Source organism: Temnothorax curvispinosus, unplaced genomic scaffold (assembly GCF_003070985.1).
Source record: "Temnothorax curvispinosus isolate PA1 unplaced genomic scaffold, ASM307098v1 QBEX01014078.1, whole genome shotgun sequence".
Taxonomy (NCBI): Eukaryota; Metazoa; Arthropoda; class Insecta; order Hymenoptera; family Formicidae; genus Temnothorax; species Temnothorax curvispinosus.
The window spans coordinates 16,928-34,458 of record NW_020223858.1 but is presented as its reverse complement, the minus strand read 5'-3'; the positions used below and the strand labels follow the sequence as shown (position 1 = coordinate 34,458).

The window sequence follows — 17,531 nt, the reverse complement described above, 5'->3', positions numbered from 1 at the left end:
AGGTACTTTAGGTATTTAATTATTGTAAATATTTCAAAAACAATCAATTTTTTATTATTAATGTTCAAGGTACAAGTCAACGACTAAATAAAAAGTTCTATCTTTTAAGGTCTTATGTTTATTTTAGTCTTCAAAAATTGCAAGAAATAAAAAAATTACGTGGATACTGATCTAACGATTTAATCAGAGCAAAGTTTCTCCGCCGGGTGATATATACGCACGTCAGTTGTCGACATAAAGAAAGAACGATTCTTAAGATGGAAATTGAGCTCAATATACCCTGATTTTTCGAGCCCCATATAATAAAAAGAAAAAAATAAAAAATTAAGTTAATTAACAATCCATTAAACGTCGAGAGCTCCGCTGCAGGAAGGAATAAATCTCAGATCTTTCGGATTGTTTCCGATAGCGGTCATTTCGGCAGCGAGTTAACGACGTTCGTTTTTCAAATTATTGCATCTCATCTATATTTACGTACTGAAATATTCTTACACATTATTAAAATATATTTCTTTTTTATAATTAAAATATATAGTAATTATACATTATGATATATACATATTTCTCTTATTAAAAAAGTAAATGGATAGAATAATTGTTATCAAGAAATAGTTACAAACAAGTATATTTAATAATAAAATGCATGAGTCATATGCGTTTTTTAAGTAATATTTATATTCTGGGCTGGTAAAATCTAGTGTCTAGAAATGGTTTCTTATAAAAAACAAAAAATTAAAAATAAAATATATTTGTTTGTAACTATTATGTACATTACATAAAAAATGTATCAGTGTATTCTGGTTTTTTTATTTTTTTACCTTAAACCCATTCTTTATTTTTTTATTTTTCTCCTTTTTTCTCTTTCATTATCATTTTTTATTTTTCTGTTTTCTATTTTATAAACAGTTATTTTTATCCATATCCATAATGAAAGAACATTTTATTGAGAAGAACAAAATCTTCTTTTATAATGTCCTTAATTAATTTCGCGAATCGATGTCACGTACTCGTACCGAAACCATTGCTTCCGAGGATCCGAGATATAAGAAAACCAGAGATTAATTCTGGTTCTGCAACAAGGCTCTTTGATCTTTAACGGGGCATCAAACTAATAACGCCCTTGCATTGAGAATTACTACGACTCCCCGCCGATACGAACGTATTTCTTAACGTCCACCTGACGCGAGGGACAGCGATAAAGGCCGAGACAGCAATCGCATCTAAGAACGGGAAAACGCGGTCTTCAACATCGCGAAGTATCAAATATATATTTAATGAGATCAAGATAAAATTTATGAATAAATTCATCAAAAAATATAATTTTCCGTTTCGCGTATTCCAATTAATAACGAATTATGATAATTTTAAATCATGAATTTCATAATAATTTTGAAAAATATATTCGTACTTTTATAATATTAAATTTCAAGATGTCAAATTTCGCGAATGACAAGCTATTATTTGATCGTAATTCGCACCATTAAAATGTTGCATAGCAATGCCAGCGCAAGTTTCACATTGGCCGATCTTTAATTCTGAAAAAGAAGAAGGATTTATCTGGAACGTTTCAAACCATACTTTTTTTTTTTTTTTTTTTTTATAAAAATAAACGCTAAACGGCAAGCACCTTCATTAATGGTTCCTGAATTTTAATATTTGATTTTTATTTTTGCATGTGCGATTAAAGTCGCGCGCGATTTTGCGGTGATGGATGAGAAGTGCAAGTGCAGAAGTAAATAAGAAGAAAAATTTGTTAAAACTTACGGTCTATTCGCGGTACACTATACTGAACGGTGGCTGGATTTCGAAGACCAGTGGAATTATCACAGCAATGATAGTTCAATCGGAAGATCTGTCAGATCGAACGTACGAACCACACAAACTTTGTAGGCTCACAATCAGCGAAAACGAAGTGGAAAAAGATTCTCTGCTGCGAACTGTTACGCGCTACTGTCGGAGCCGGACTTGCTAGACAAGAGTCGTTACTACAAGAGTCGTGACTGTAAATTGCGGGTCGCGATCCTACCCGCGCGCTTTCATTTACTCGACCTTCCAGAGGATTCTCAATAATGAGTTGCCGATATTAGGCTCAAGACAAAGAATTTACTTTTGCGGCCGATGTAATATTTTGTGCCTCGCGATTCGCTAATTGGCGTGTGCACGGCTCAGTGCGAGTCCTCTGCAGTGAAGCGCTAATTCTGAATGAGAACGGGGAATTTATCAAGAATGAAGTTGACAGTTATTAATTTTTAATAAAATATTAATTAGACACATTTGTTCCCGGCTTCTCAAACAATGCTTGAAATCCAAATTGTAAATTTGGATAACTCGGGAAAGAGATCAATGATGGCACATATAATTATGCAATAGGTTCAATTTAAATAAAAAAAAAAATAATATTTTGCACTAATTTTAAGTGATTAATTACTAGCCAAAAAATCACTTACAGTATTAAATTTTTATAAGGGATATCTTATTTATTTCTGTATTTTCAAACAGAACTGTATTTCAATACAGTATATATGTAATTAGTGCAAAATATTATTTTTTTTATATAAAATAAATAAATTTATATAAAAAATGTAACATGTAATATAGAAACAAGAAGGTTGACAGCTTAAACTCTTGTCTAGCAAGTCTGGTTCCGACAGTAGTTCTCAAACGCACGTATTTTTAATAAAATCACCTACGCCAGACACTTACAATTAGTGCTCTTTATTCCTATGTCTCCCTCTTCCTCCCTCTTTCCCCCTTTTTGTTTCTCTCCTCCTTTCCATTTCGATTAATGTAGAACTCTGACAGCTCTAACTAGGGGATGATAATTCATTTTTTTCACATGAGATCGAATGCGTAGATTTCTTATGGCTAACGATTTTTATCGTGCACATTTTTGATTTTGTATAAAAATATATAGAATACCTTTACAGAGGTATTATATATTTGTATACATACGTTAATAACTTATGTATTTGTTCAAATATGAGGGATATAGCATAATTTTATTACATTTGAGGGTTACATTCCTTCTGGCTATCTCAAATGTGAATACATCAGTTATTATAAGGATATTTAATATGGCAAAATACTTTTATTGTGCAAATTAAAAGTTACATAACATCAAATGGTCGAATAATATTATTTCATGGATAATAGATTATTAGAAAATATTAATATAATGAAAATAAAACGAAGATAATGATATAAGGAACGATAATATATTTAAAAAAAAAATGACTTTTTGTATGTCGCAGTATTTAACTTTTAAACACATAACGTCCGTGTCGGTAACGTTAGTTTATAACGGGGGTATGTCATACCCGACTCGAGTATTTCAACTATAACTTCGCGTCTTGTGCATCAATTTTAGACTCTTTTTTTTTAAATTGTGTGCCAATTGTGTCCTGTAAGGAACAAGACCATGTACATGATATTGTGATTTAACGTTTACTTTCAAAGATATTTGCAAATAAGTCGAATAAAGTTGTAAGACAATTTTGCAGAAATCTCTTACCGACCGGGTATGGCATACCCTCGTTGTATATTTAAAGGTTAATAATGTGTATAAATTATACATTATTACTTACTTTATCTAATACACAATGATTTCAATTTCATGGAATACATAGAATTATATTACTGTTTTACGCGTGAACGAGATTTGATACAGAAAAATATCGTAATACTAAAAGAGAGAGAAAGAAAGCGAAAGAATTAAAAGCTAGCTTCTCTTTGAAGAAATAACGAAATACATGATAACAAACCAAAACCATTATTATATCATTTCTTCTTACACCTTAGAAGAGCATCTTATACCCTTTCTGATAACATTTTTGTCGATCGGTTCTAGTAAAGGATATAAACTTTGACTTAGCTTAAATGACATTAAATTGTCAAATTCTTTAATTTTATTATCGGATGAAGTAACGGTAATTTTTCTAGATGTATCAGGCAAATTCCTTTCCGCTGCCATAGCCGTAGGCATCACATGTACCGACAACTTACGTCGAGTCAACTTGCTATGTATATTTTCCTAATGGAGATTATGTTTAAAAAATATAATTAATTTATTATTTATCAAAATCACTTCTTTCACAAATTGTACATACGTAAAAAAATTATATTTTTTATTTGTTTTTGTCTATAAAAACTTCTTTTTTTTATTGAATGATATAGTCCGCTTATAAAAATAAGTGGTTACCTTAAAGAATTGCAGTAATTGTTGCTGCGTTATTGTATTTAAGTATTCTTTTTCAATATTTACTCGATTGAAATTATATACTTGGCTTCCAATTTCTTCCCAATATAAAGAGCCTTGACTAGATATCGTTTTGGGTGCCTTCAAATATAATGAAACTAGACTTTTCTTGTGGTTGTCAAAGTGTTCTTCTGACATAGTAGATATGTGATCCTGAAATGTTGTTATAGTGATGTTAACGATATTTTAAAAGAAATATACTCCAGTTACTACGTCACATAATAATTAGAATGATAAATTTATTCATATAATCATAATATTAGAATATTGCGTGAGAAATTAAAAAAAGACATGTTGTTATATAAGTATATAAGATCTTATTATACTTACAAACATAGAGTCCATAAATGAATCGATTCGTTGTTCGACATTTTGCGGGCGATGGTCACCTTGTACAACGACTGTCAAATATTGCGTTTCGTTTATTGCACATATACGACTAAATACGTCATAGCCTAATTCTTCTGTGGTCCTTAAAATATCGAAGCAAGGCTGATCAATAATTTGATTTAAAAGTGATAAAAGCATGTTCGACTCCGTTGATCGTAGACCAGTTGCGTAGTACACTATGGTACTAAAAGTTTTCTGCACTTTACTTTCCTCTTCAAATAGAACGTGGCAACCTATAGTAATTATACATTAATACACAACACTTTACGTGCTATGTTATATAATAGTATATTGTGCACCAAGGGGCGAAAGTAGCGTTTTTCTGAAAAAGCTTTCGCCCCGAGGTGTACACGATATTTTTCACAATATCTTTACGGAAAGTTCGACCTCCATGCCTAGAGAGAGGCGAGAGTGGCCATTTCACGCCAGGACGGCATAGCGGGACGAAAGTAACCACTTTCCTCCCTAGGGCGGAAAGTGGCCACTTTCGTCCCTGTTTAGCAGGACAAAAGTGATCACTTTTCGCCCTAGGGAGGAAAGTGGTTACTTTCGTCCCGCTATGCCGTTCTGGCGTGAAATTGGTCACTTTCGCCCCTCTCTACAGGCATGGAAAGTCGAACTTTCCGTGGAGGTGCTGTGAAAAAAATATTAACTCACTAAAAAGCTAATTTTAAATTTCTGGAACAAGTTGTAATCTTGATAAAATAACATTAATAATAAATATTTTTCTTATATTTTTAAATATCTATTTTCTATATGGATTGAAATAAATTGCTTTTTATTTTTCTTTATCGCCATAATGATTCTAATGGCAGCATAAGATCATTAGAAGAAACAATAAAATGTTTATATTACACTATGTTCCATAAAATAAACTGAAATTCTTTAATATAAATTCTCTTAAATTATCATAAATAAGATTTGGTCGTGTAGAGCTTACCATCTTCTAGTTTAATTTCACGATACAATACTAATTGCTTTTGGCACAAGGGTACTATGTGAGGCATTCTAGTTTTTAAATTAGACTCAATTAGTTCACCTATATCTTTAGCTTCCATTTTAGTCACGTTACCATATATTAAGCACTCTACATGCATTTTGCTGAATAACTTTGGTATAAAGAGCTCGAGTCTATCGACACTTAGATCTAATATACATCACAAATATTTTATTATGTCATTAATAAGAGTTTTAGTCGTGCTAAGGACTAAAACAATTTTGAAAAAACAAGAAAAATGATTTTAAACAGAAAAATATTAATATTTTTTTACACTTACGAGTAGTAGATTCCAATAATTCATCATTAAGCCAATGTTGTTCTGTCAACAGTATTCGTTCAAGATAATTTATTGTGTATATTGCATCGTAATTTTTGAAGTATTCAATATACTGTAAGCCATTTCAGATAAATTTAGTGCTTAATTAAAATAATGAAATTGACTACATTAATTATACATACCTGTTTCTTTAGAATTTCAAACCTCTCCGGATTAATTTCAAAATTTGTCATTTGGTCCATGATTTTTTCTAACAAACCACGTTGCTTGTCGTCGTAACCATCTATTGTTATCTAATAAAATAATTCGTTTTCTCTTGGATTATATATGCTTTTATATAAAAAATTAAATTAATGCTTATTTATAAAACATTCCGTAAACTTTATTGGAACATTACAGAAATATAACTGGTCATATTTACGAATATTAATAATTATTAATAAGAAATGAAATCTCAATCCTAAATAAGTAATATTTGATGTACATGAAGAAGCATACGCTTAAACATTACTAATCATATTAATAAGTTGAATAATAATTTATTTGAATAAATCTATTTAAATAATATACAATATTTTATTAATGTTATTATACGTATATATGCTTACTGTTATTCCATATTTCGTAGTAGTAATTTTCAATTTTAAACCAGCTAAATTAGCTATATATGTATATTCAGTAAGGGACTCACGAAGTAGTTCAACAAATATATCAGTCAAATTGGAACTGAGAGGATCCATGTAGGCGAACGGACTATAAATTAACGACAACATGAACGTTATTTGTAATTATAAAAAAACATTTTCTCTCTATTACATGAAAAGAAATTATAGCACCATTTTAATTTATATTCTTTAACTAAGAAAGTATTTTGAAATAATAGCATTCGGATATATATATATATATATATATATATATATATATATAAATCTAAATTTGTATATATATATATATATATACAGGGTGTCCGAAAAATCGCCTACTCCACTTCGGGAGGTAATTCGGGACCCAAAAACAAGCAAAAAAGTTCATACAAACATAGGTCCGGAAATGAGCCGTTTCCGAGTTATAGCCACTTTTATGTTCAAAAATCGTAATTTAGAATCCGCTTGGCATCCCTCTTTCTTAATTATTCCTTAAATTAAAAATTTTTATTTTTAAATATTTTTAATTTTTTTAATTTTAATTTTTTTATTTTTTTTTCAATTTTTTAATATTTGTAAATACGATTACATTATTTTTAAAAGAAATCAGTTGTTCTCACGGCTATTCAAAATCAGTTGTTTTCACGGCTATTCAAAATCAGTTGTTTTCACGGCTACTTGAAATCAGTTGTTTTCACGCCTATTCAAAATCAGTAAGTAAATCACGGCTTTTCAATAAGTTTCAAATTATTATTTAACAACACCTTACTTTTAGGTTGTATCTAATCTTTCCGTATTCATCAATGGATCGTTTAAGTTTTAATGAATTAGCTGATATGCATCATATGTATGGTCTTGCTCAAAGTAATGCTCCCAAGGCAAGAAGATTATACATCCAGTCTTTTCCAAATCGAGATGTACCGGGAATAGCGTCTTTTCGAAATGTAGACGGAAACTTGAGAGAATTTGGTAATTGTAATTAAAAAAAATTGAAAAAAAAAATTTACGATTTTTGAACATAAAAGTGGCTATAACTTGGAAACGGCTCATTTCCGGACCTATGTTTGTATGAACTTTTTTGCTTGTTTTTAGATCCCGAATCACCTCCCGAAGTGGAGTAGGCGATTTTTTGGACACCCTGTATATATATATATATATATATATATATATATATATATATATATACAAATTTAGATTTATTTTATTAATGATAACATTTCAGAGAAAATCAATGTATTATTTAATTATTTTAATTTTATTTAGTACGTATATTAATATATATGTATATATATACTAATCTCATTATTATGATAACTAAATAAATTAATTCACAATTACAATTTGTATAAATTGCTAGAATACATGAAATTCTGATTTAAAGTCATCTTAGTATTCTATATTTGATTAAAACAACATTGTATTTTTTACAACCACACTTATCTCATACCTAGAGAAGAGAAAGTTCATCGTCGCTTTTGGTACATAAAATACATCATCCTTTTTATACCAAACTCTTACAAACGATGTATCTTTTACAATAATAGGAAACTTTTGTACCTGTAAAATTTTACTTATTAATATGTGCAGAAAATACACAAATGGCATCAAAATTGGTGGTTTATTAGGGCAAAGGACAATTCCGTATGCAAAAGTGAGCGTGTGTAAAGCGTTTTTTGCATTACAATTTTTTTACTTGTATTATAGTCTTTTAGCTCTTTGTTATGCAAATTAATTTCTAAAACTTAGCGTTTATTTTTATAAAGTTAATGCAGATATATATATATATATATATATATATATATATTTTTTTTTTAACAGTACATAATTATTTTTATTATATAAAAAATGTGCTTAAGAACAGAATTTATTATAAACTACATTAACATTTTATATTTTATATTAAGTTTCATGACATGGTTTATGTTTCATGGAGATTTTGCTTATTGTTAGTATCACTAAGTGGTATTAAAGGATTAATATTGCAAAAAATGATAATTTTACTTACGTTAGTTTCTGTCTTAATATCAAACTTGGCCGCTATAAATTCATTTTTAGGGGGCAATTTCAGATCCGTGTTATAGCCAGCGCGGTTCCATATTTCTATTGCTTTCTGGGATATCTTTTCTTTTTTATATTTAACGTCATACCATTTCTCGGTTTTATTCGTTATACTTTCGTACGCTTTTGCGGCAACGTAAATTCTAATATTTTGCGGCGTAAAATATTCCATTAGCTCTTCGATCAAATCTGGTCGCCATGCACGTTGCTTTAAAAAGATTTCTTCCATGGGACACTCGTGCAGCCGATAGGCTATTTTAGATATGTGCTCATGAGACAAACGGTGTATGTTTTCATTATAAGTATTATTTATATTTGAAATTTGCTGAATTTCCTATAAATGTAAAATTTCCATATAAACTCCATATGTGATATACAATATTAAAGTACAAAGTGTTTAGCAAATTGCAATTCTACAATCTGCCGAGCCTTCTACAAAAGATTATATTATTTTTCACTAATTACATCATAGATCCATTTTATCGGTCCATTCTTCTTCAGCATATTGATATATTGGAACATTATTTGAACAATATCTTCTACATGGTTAATACCTTCCTCAGTTAGATTAAATACAACTGTAAAGAAATGTACGCTTGTGTCTGCAGAAACATCTCTATTTCCTACGTAGTCACACCAACCTTTGGCCTTTAAAGCTGATGATAATGAACCTTTGCTTTCGTGTGCAAGTAAATGCTTAATGTATTTGAGAGGCTATGTTAACAAATAAACAATAAACATAAGTTTCAATTAAAATGTGACATAATGATGTCTTATTATATGTACTACAATAATAACAATTATGTGTAATTAATTAGGAAAAGGCAGAGAAAAGAAGAGAGAAAGAAATAGGGAGAGAGAGAAAATTTTATAAGCATATTTTTATATAATTTCTGCAACTATATATATATATGGGACGTTTCACGTCAACCGGATCACTTGTCTGCCCAAAATTTGAAGCGACCTACAAAGACGTTCGATAGCTCAAAAAATTAGTCTTTACTAGTACTTTCGAAAGTCATGTGCCCCGTTTTGAAATCCAAGATGATCCAATATGGCGGTTGAAAGCCTGAAAATTGGAAAAAAATCTACATAATTTAACGTAATCATGTTTTTAAATATTGAGAATATTTAAAGTGGTCCGGGGTAGGTTTTTTGAATATAAGGGTGTCTTCCGCAGGGTGTATCGGTTCGGTCTCTTATGTATTTCGTATTTATTACTCAGAAATGTCTCTGTGCCAAAGTAGAAATGGGACAAATTATTTTTAAAAAATCCAAGAACGTTCCAAACTTCAATCGCTCCAGGAACGTTCCAAACTTCAACTAGCTCCCAGATTCAATATCACAGACACTGAAAACTCCTTACCAAACCATTTCAAAACCGAATCAATATTTAAAAACATGATTACGTTAAATTATGTAGATTTTTGATTTTTCTTTAATTTTTAGGCTTTTAGCCGCCATATTGGATCAGCCATCTTTGATTTCAAAACGGGGCACATGACTTTCAAAAGTACTAGTAAAGATTAATTTTTTGAGCTATCGAACATCTTTGTAGGTCGCTTCAAATTTTGGGCATCAGACAAGTGATTCGGTTAACGTGAAACGTCCCATATATATATATATATATATATATATATATATATATATACACATACACATAAAATTTTACAATATAACTGTATATTGTATACATATATATATTATATGAATTCAGGATGTCCCAATTTTTTGCGGACAATCTTTAGTAGTATGTTCTATGAGCAGAAATAAGAAAAAAATGTTATATAAACATTAGGTCCTAAAATGATTTTTTAGAAAGTTATAGCAAAAGTATGAAATATATATGTAAGAAACAATTAAACTTAAGTTTGCATGTTAAAGTGCCGCCTGCCCATACCAATATAAGATATACATCTATCTAAACTGTACCCATATGTGTTGGCGAGATAGTAAAGGTATATCTTCGAAAGCAATCGTTAAATCGTTGCTGGAGAAAGCTAAAAAAAGAATGTGAACTTAAACTGGCAAGAAATGGAAGTCAGTTATTAGCACATTGTTGTACATGCTTTTTCATATATTGCAGTTCAATTGACATTAAAAAGCTGTTTCTCGAACAGCATATGGATTTTCGTATGATCATAGTTGTTACGAAAATTGAAAACTTCGCCTTTTGTAAATGTAGCTCTTTATTATATATGTCAAGGTCAAAATCGCAGGAGATTCTGCCTTAAACTAAATAATTACCACCTCATCTAACGGCGTAACATTTATGCACAACGTGTTACTTTTTCAATACAAAATTTTAATGTTTGCTATAACTTTGTAATAAAGCATTGTAGGACCTATGTTTATACAACATTTTTTCTTATATTTCTGCTCATAGAACATTCTATTAAAGTTTGTCTAAAAAACTTGGTATATCACTCTGTATGATAATGGCAATTATGCAGAGATTACGGCTACTTTTCGAATTTAATAATTTTAAGATATATTATCAAGGTCATTAGCTTCAGCAATCTTTAAAAGGCTCTAACTAGCGACATTTATTAAAAATTTATTAACAACACAAATTTATGAGTAGAACGTAATTTTCTGACGTTATATACATTTAAAAATAAATTTATACCTTGCCGAGGCTTATATTTTTCTCTTCTTTGGTCTCTATGCGCATCAGAAATGCGAATGGGCCTCGCTTTGCGTGGAAAGTTGGAGACCAATGTGGAACCATTTTGGGTTAATGATATGTGTGCTACAGAGAAAATCTGAGAGGTGGAGGGAGGGCAGAGCCTCCCTTCTTCTACTTATACATGTGTTATTTCGTCATACATATTAGCAAATTATGTCCTCCATTGCTGAAGACAACTGTTACATTTAAAAAATTTTTTTGTTATTAACTTTTTAATAACTATTTGATGAACAACGGCCAACGACTAAAACTTTTTAAATATATATTATATTTGTTGGTCATTTATTACTTCGTTAATAAGCTAATGACTTTGATAATATATTTCAAAATTATTGAAATTGGAAAGAGTCCCTATCTTTCTGCATAATTACCATAATTATATTTAAAAGAATTAAGATAAAATATTCGTATAAACTGTATAAAGTATTAAAGCCGAAGGGAAGGTATATTATATTACCATCCGGTGTTCATGCTGCTTTTCAGGTAAAGCAAACGAAATATCTAAATATCTGATATCATGTATCGGAATGTAGTACCATATAGTGTTAAAGTCTTCATCTTTGAATGGATATTCAGAATACACAGGAAGTTCAACTTCTTTGTTTTTTACATTACGAAAGCGTTTTACTACCATATTTTCGAGATCATCTAAACCATCTAAACAAAAACATAGTTTGTTAATGTAACATACATACGCTATAAATATGTAACAAAAATTATTATATCTGTTCATGGCAAAAGATATAGATTCTTCCAAAAAGACAAATATTATTGGAAATATATATTACTTTGTATTACAATTAGTTATTTTACATTTTAATCCAACCTTTTTTAATCTTTTGAGGCCACACGAGGTGGCGGCCACTCCGACCAAAATTCAGGGCCCAATATTTTTAATTCTTGATTTTTTATCTTAGTTATCTTTTCTGATATATTTATGTAATATTTGTTAATACAAATACACTTTAGTTTACTTTTAATTAAGAGTACATAAATTAAAATGTACAAATACGCGTTCGCTTTACCTATCCAAAATTTCAACTTTGATCCTTAAAGTAATTGCTTTTGGAGCGCCCATATAAAACATATTTCTTACCTTAAAATAACACATTTTACATAATTTCTTAAATGGTTCTTAAATCGCTACTTAATATTGATTCTTAAAATATATACAAATTTTTAAATTAAAGAAGTCATTTTGCCAAATTTTTTTTTGATTTTTTAATAAAAAATAGGGAGCACATTTCAGGTTCTGCGTTATACATATTTTTGACAACACCCTTAAGATGTTTTCTGAATTTTTACGTGCACATTAATTGGAATTATGAGACTTTAAATCCGTCTGAGTGGCGACCACCCTAGGATGGCCGGGGCGTATTAAAAAGAAAGGTGTGGCCTCGAGAGGTTAAAAATACTGATTAAAATAATAATAGTATACTGGTTAAAACGAATTTAGAAAACAATTAAAATTTTATGTAGCAATTTTATGAAGACCAATTTTCCAAATATTTTCTTTTATACTTATGTATGTACCGATAAGATTCTCTCTTGAAGATAAGATAATATAATATTTAATACAATAACTGATAATAAAATATGCATTAATTCATTAATTATAAAAATTTCATTTATTATTATTTAGTAGGGGAGAGTTGCCGAATGCGTACCGGTTGCCCAAATCGTACCTCATTAATATTTTATTATATTATTACTTAATATAAGCAACATTTAGTAACAAAAATATGAAATAAATAAGAAATGAGTAATATAGACAAAACATTAACATGACATTCCACAGATTACATCTTGTTTTGTGTGTGTGTGTGTGTGCGTGCTAACACATTTAAAAATTTCACATACAATTGATGTAAATTTTTGATTAATTTATATAGCTTTTTATAAAATCTACCAAGTTTTCTAAATTGTACCATAAAATTTCTTATATCGTGCTGGTGTACAATCTAGGAATTTGTGCTGTATACTTATGCGCACGCATCTCTACGTTACGTGACATAATTTAAATTATGTTAACACCACAGTAACGTCCTTATATTTTCATTATTGTGATTTATTAATTATTAATTATTAAGTATAAATTTTTGATAAATTATTAGTAAAATAAGTATAAGTTAACTATTTCTTTCATTAGGCTTATATTTTTAATTATTTTTATTTATAAATTAGATACTTTCAAGAAGGATATGATTTAAAAGACCCACAGGTACAATTTAGGCGACCGGTTGTTTAAATCGTACCTTTTGCAGCATGTTACGAAAAGACTTAAAACAAATTAATTTGTTATTGGTGAAAGGTCAAACATGTAATAATAGGTGCCTGAAACATCAAGCTATAATTTCTAACGTTTGTTTGCTTACAAATTACTACCAAATGGGAAATATAATAAAAAATAATTTAAGTGGTACGCTAACTACCCTACTTATTTCAAAATTCAAATATCTTTATATATGTATAACAGTGTAAAGAACATTTAAATGTTCTGATCATAAACAGTTCTAAATTATCGCCGTACCTTTACCAAGAATACACAGCGACATAATATTTGCAGAATAATATATGTCATAAAACTCTAATAGTCTATTTCTAACGTTAATGTTCTTCTCTTTCGATATTTTGCTTAATGTCTCTCTAGTGCCTGTGCTGAATTTTGAATACGGATGATCTGGTTTTACAGATAATTTATGTAATTGAAAAAGTAGCCGTATGTCTTTCGTTAAATATTCCTCGTGTTCTGGATGTATAGCTCCATTTATCACCTTCTCTATTAAAGTCTCGCTAAAGAGAGGCGCTATGAAAAACTGCGCAAATATATCTAAAGCTCCTTCCAACTTCTTCGGAATTATATTGAAATAATAATTAGTGCAATTTAATTTTGTCGTTGCATTGTCCCAACCGCCATACTGCGACAGGTACTCATTGTAATCATTTTGTTGAGGATATTCTTTCGTTCCCAGCAGTAACATATGCTCGCAAAGATGCGCTAATCCAGGTAGATCATCTGGATCGTGTTTGAAGCCTGTAACATATTTTATCTCTAGTTAAGTAATTTTTGAAATTGATAATATATGGAACATTAATTAACCCTTTTGGTACAGAGAGTACGTGACTTCAGTCACTGTCCATATGCTGCTCACTGCGGCCGAGCAACTTAAAATGTTAACTTGAAATGCTTCTGTTAATTCATTTTTTAAATTGTTTTTGTTATTAAGTTTTATTACATATAATTTGAAGACGTTGAACGTTGAGTGCCTAGCTCTGTCGACCAAATCGCGTATATCGGCGGATCGACGCTTCGACCACTGGAGGGCCGTTCGCGTCCCGGTCGCTCCGTACCAAAATGGATAATAGAAACATATTAATCTTTGATTATATATATATATATACATATACATATCATATATGTATATATATATGCGAAATTACAAAATACAACTAAATCTGTCCACAAGAAAATGTAAACAATAATAGAATGACTCAGAACAAGGAGAATACATAAACTGCACATCAAAACATTAAATTTATAGGTATACAGCAAATATATAATGTTAGTAAGCAAATTACAGATTAAATTACAAAGACCTAAATGTTAACACATTAAAGTATATTAAATATTCGTATAAAACTAATGAAAATGTTATTTATTCTTTGACGATGTATTTTTTTGTCAATTTATAATTTATACACAGTATAATTTTATAAGAAAGTTCATATAGGTAGGTATTGCTAGAAACACCAAGTTAATACAGAAATACAGAAATAACATAAATATAATTACCGATATTAACGTCCATTGCAGCAATACTCATGTCAGCTTTTGAATCGCTTATTAAAAGAATTTTCATTTTATTTCTAAGTATTAAGCCTCTGTACAATTTATGGTCATTATCTGCATGTTTTATGTTATCAAATCGCTCCTCCACATCAGTCGACATAATGGTCACCAGTGCCGCAGACTCAAAAATATTATTTCTAAACGTGAAAAAAATACACATAAAGACTTGAAGGATATATGAAATTGTCAATTTATTATATCTATACATCAACGATGCTGAAAAATATTGTAACAAATAAAATTATAACTTCTTAAGAATTATTCGCATCATAGTCTGTGCCCGAGCAAAGGAAAAGAAAAAAGACCTTCGAGATTCACTGTAAATGCGGAAATTATAGATTATATTCGTCTAATAGTTGTATTTACATAGTCTTAAAATAAATATTTATTTACAGAATATGTATAAGTTCAGCCGAGAACGGACGCTGGAGCTACTGAAACACTCTATAATGTCGAAAAAATGAAGCTCACATCAGTAATTTTATGTGCTTCTTTTTATTCTCAAATATCTTTTTGGTTTCCCCTTTTCTCGGAAAATGTTGAATAAATCTATATACGTATTGTCCTCAAATACTGCTAAATTATAAAACAATCCAAAATATGCAATATATAATTAATAACAATAAGTTTTAATTATTAATAACAATAAGTTTTAATTTATAAAAGTAGCCCCAGAGCACCGTTTATGGGGAAAAAAAAATTGGCGCTTGTTTCCGGATTCTGCGAGCGGCGGAAAGCAATCGCGATTCCGCGAACGATAGAATAATGTTCAATTCCGCAAGTCATCTACTTTAAACCCACCTCACTTACCTGTGAGAATATCTAGACTTGTCGTGAGCCGCTAAAGTCTCTTTTGGAAATCGCCGAATGAACGGAAAGGCACGTAATCTTTTTCGGACCGCAAGAGAATTACACACTGTCGCAACTAAAGACTGGAGGTCGAGTGCGAGCCCGCGCGCGAAGGTCCGGGGTTTTATCTTCGCTAAATTTGGAAATTTCTCAAACTCCGTACCACTAGCAACGAGCCAAAGAATTCACCGGGCCAATCGGTTGTCGACAGCCCGAGAAATCAGCTAATTTTCCGAGTGTTAACGACTCAGCTGATCTCGACAACCGATCAGTTCTTGTTGTATACCGACTCCTCGTTTTGCCCCGAGTGTTTACCTCGTGCACTGAGGCCCCGAGATAAAGAAGTTGGCGTAGACAAATACGAAACATCGTTTTTCTTGTTTCTTGAGAAATATACCGTCTATTCCGGATGTAAAATCAATTGGTTAGATTTAGGATATCATTTGCACCGTTAACGTCGCGAAAACCATGCAGATTTGTAGGAAAAATTTATCAACATTTTAAGGTTTTCATTAAGAGGTATAGAGAAAAAAAGGTTCGATTTTAAACAGTCTTTTTCGGAAAATCTCTAACAATGAGTCACAAAATATTTATTAAGATATCAATAATATCAAATGTTACATAAAACATTGAATAAAAACATTAAAATGTTGCATAGCAATGCCAGCAAGTTTCACATTGGCCGATCTTTCTGAAAACGAAGAAGGTTTTATCTGGAACGTTTCAAACAATACTTTTTTTGTTTTTTATAAATTTAATAACGGCAAGCACCTTTATTAATGATTCTTGAACTTACGCGATTTCGCGGTGATGGAAGGAAGTGCTAGTGCGGAAGTAAAGAAGAAGAAGAAAAGTCTGTTATAACTTACAGTCTATTCGCGGTACATTATACCACAGCTGCCATGGATTTCAAAGACCGGTGGAAGTCTGGATCGCCCGCACGGGATGCAATTTAGCGCGGCGGAATTATCACAGCGATGATAGTTGAATCGAAAGATCTGTCAGATTGAACATACGAACCACACGAACTCTGTAGGCTCACAATCAGCTGCGAAAGGGACGCGGAAAAAGACTCTCTGCTGCGAACTGCCTACGCGCTACTGTCGTTACTACGTGACTGTAACGTGCGGGTCGCGGTCCTATCCGCGCGCTTTTATTTACTCGACTTTCCAGAGGATTCTCGATAAGTTGCCGATTTTAGGTTCAAAACAAAGAATTTACTTTTGCGACCGATGTATTGTGCCTCGTGATTCGCGAGTGAGGCGACCCGCGCCACGAGCACGGGTGCTGCTAATTGGCGCGTGCAAGGCTTAGCGCGTTCCCTCTGCAGTGACGCACTAATTTTGAATGAGATGAAACTTGTCAGGAATAAGGTTAATAATTATTCATTTTTAATAGGATATTAATCAGACACATTTGTTACCCAGCTTCCCAAACAATGCGTGAAGATAGCAAATTTGGATAACTTAGAAAAAAGGTTAATGATGGCACATATAATTATGCAATATAGGTAAATTAT

At 30.7% G+C, this 17,531-nt stretch overlaps 1 protein-coding gene across 4 annotated transcripts; it reads right to left on the bottom strand.

The window, feature by feature from the left end:
• Positions 1-3,226: 3,226 nt before the first annotated feature.
• Positions 3,227-17,109, bottom strand: LOC112464287 (insulin-degrading enzyme-like). 4 transcript variants are annotated; one of them, XM_025031192.1, is made up of 14 exons: positions 16,882-17,102; positions 15,107-15,300; positions 13,844-14,347; positions 11,771-11,970; positions 9,090-9,338; positions 8,572-8,958; positions 8,014-8,123; positions 6,531-6,675; positions 6,105-6,215; positions 5,923-6,034; positions 5,586-5,792; positions 4,586-4,878; positions 4,199-4,408; positions 3,227-4,030 (listed from the first exon to the last, which is right to left on the bottom strand). In XM_025031192.1, the coding sequence occupies exons 2-14, from the start codon at positions 15,261-15,263 to the stop codon at positions 3,788-3,790; spliced, it is 2,928 nt and encodes a 975-aa protein (XP_024886960.1). In that variant the 5' UTR covers positions 15,264-15,300; positions 16,882-17,102; the 3' UTR covers positions 3,227-3,787. The 4 variants fall into 4 exon arrangements, with proteins under 4 accessions (XP_024886960.1, XP_024886962.1, XP_024886961.1 ...); XM_025031193.1 differs by having other exon boundaries at positions 3,788-4,030; positions 17,033-17,109; XM_025031195.1 differs by lacking the exon at positions 16,882-17,102 and adding an exon at positions 15,974-16,105 and having other exon boundaries at positions 3,788-4,030.
• Positions 17,110-17,531: the final 422 nt, after the last annotated feature.

Coding starts and splice junctions, on each gene's coding strand:
- LOC112464287 (XM_025031193.1), bottom strand. CDS start 15,263: ATGTCGACTGATGTGGAGGAGCGATTTGATAACATAAAACATGCAGAT. Junction 6,676..8,013: donor ATGAACTTTCTCTTCTCTAG/GTATGAGATAAG, acceptor GTTAATTTATAG/TCCGTTCGCCTACATGGATC. Junction 4,879..5,585: donor TGAAATTAAACTAGAAGATG/GTAAGCTCTACA, acceptor TAATTACTATAG/GTTGCCACGTTCTATTTGAA.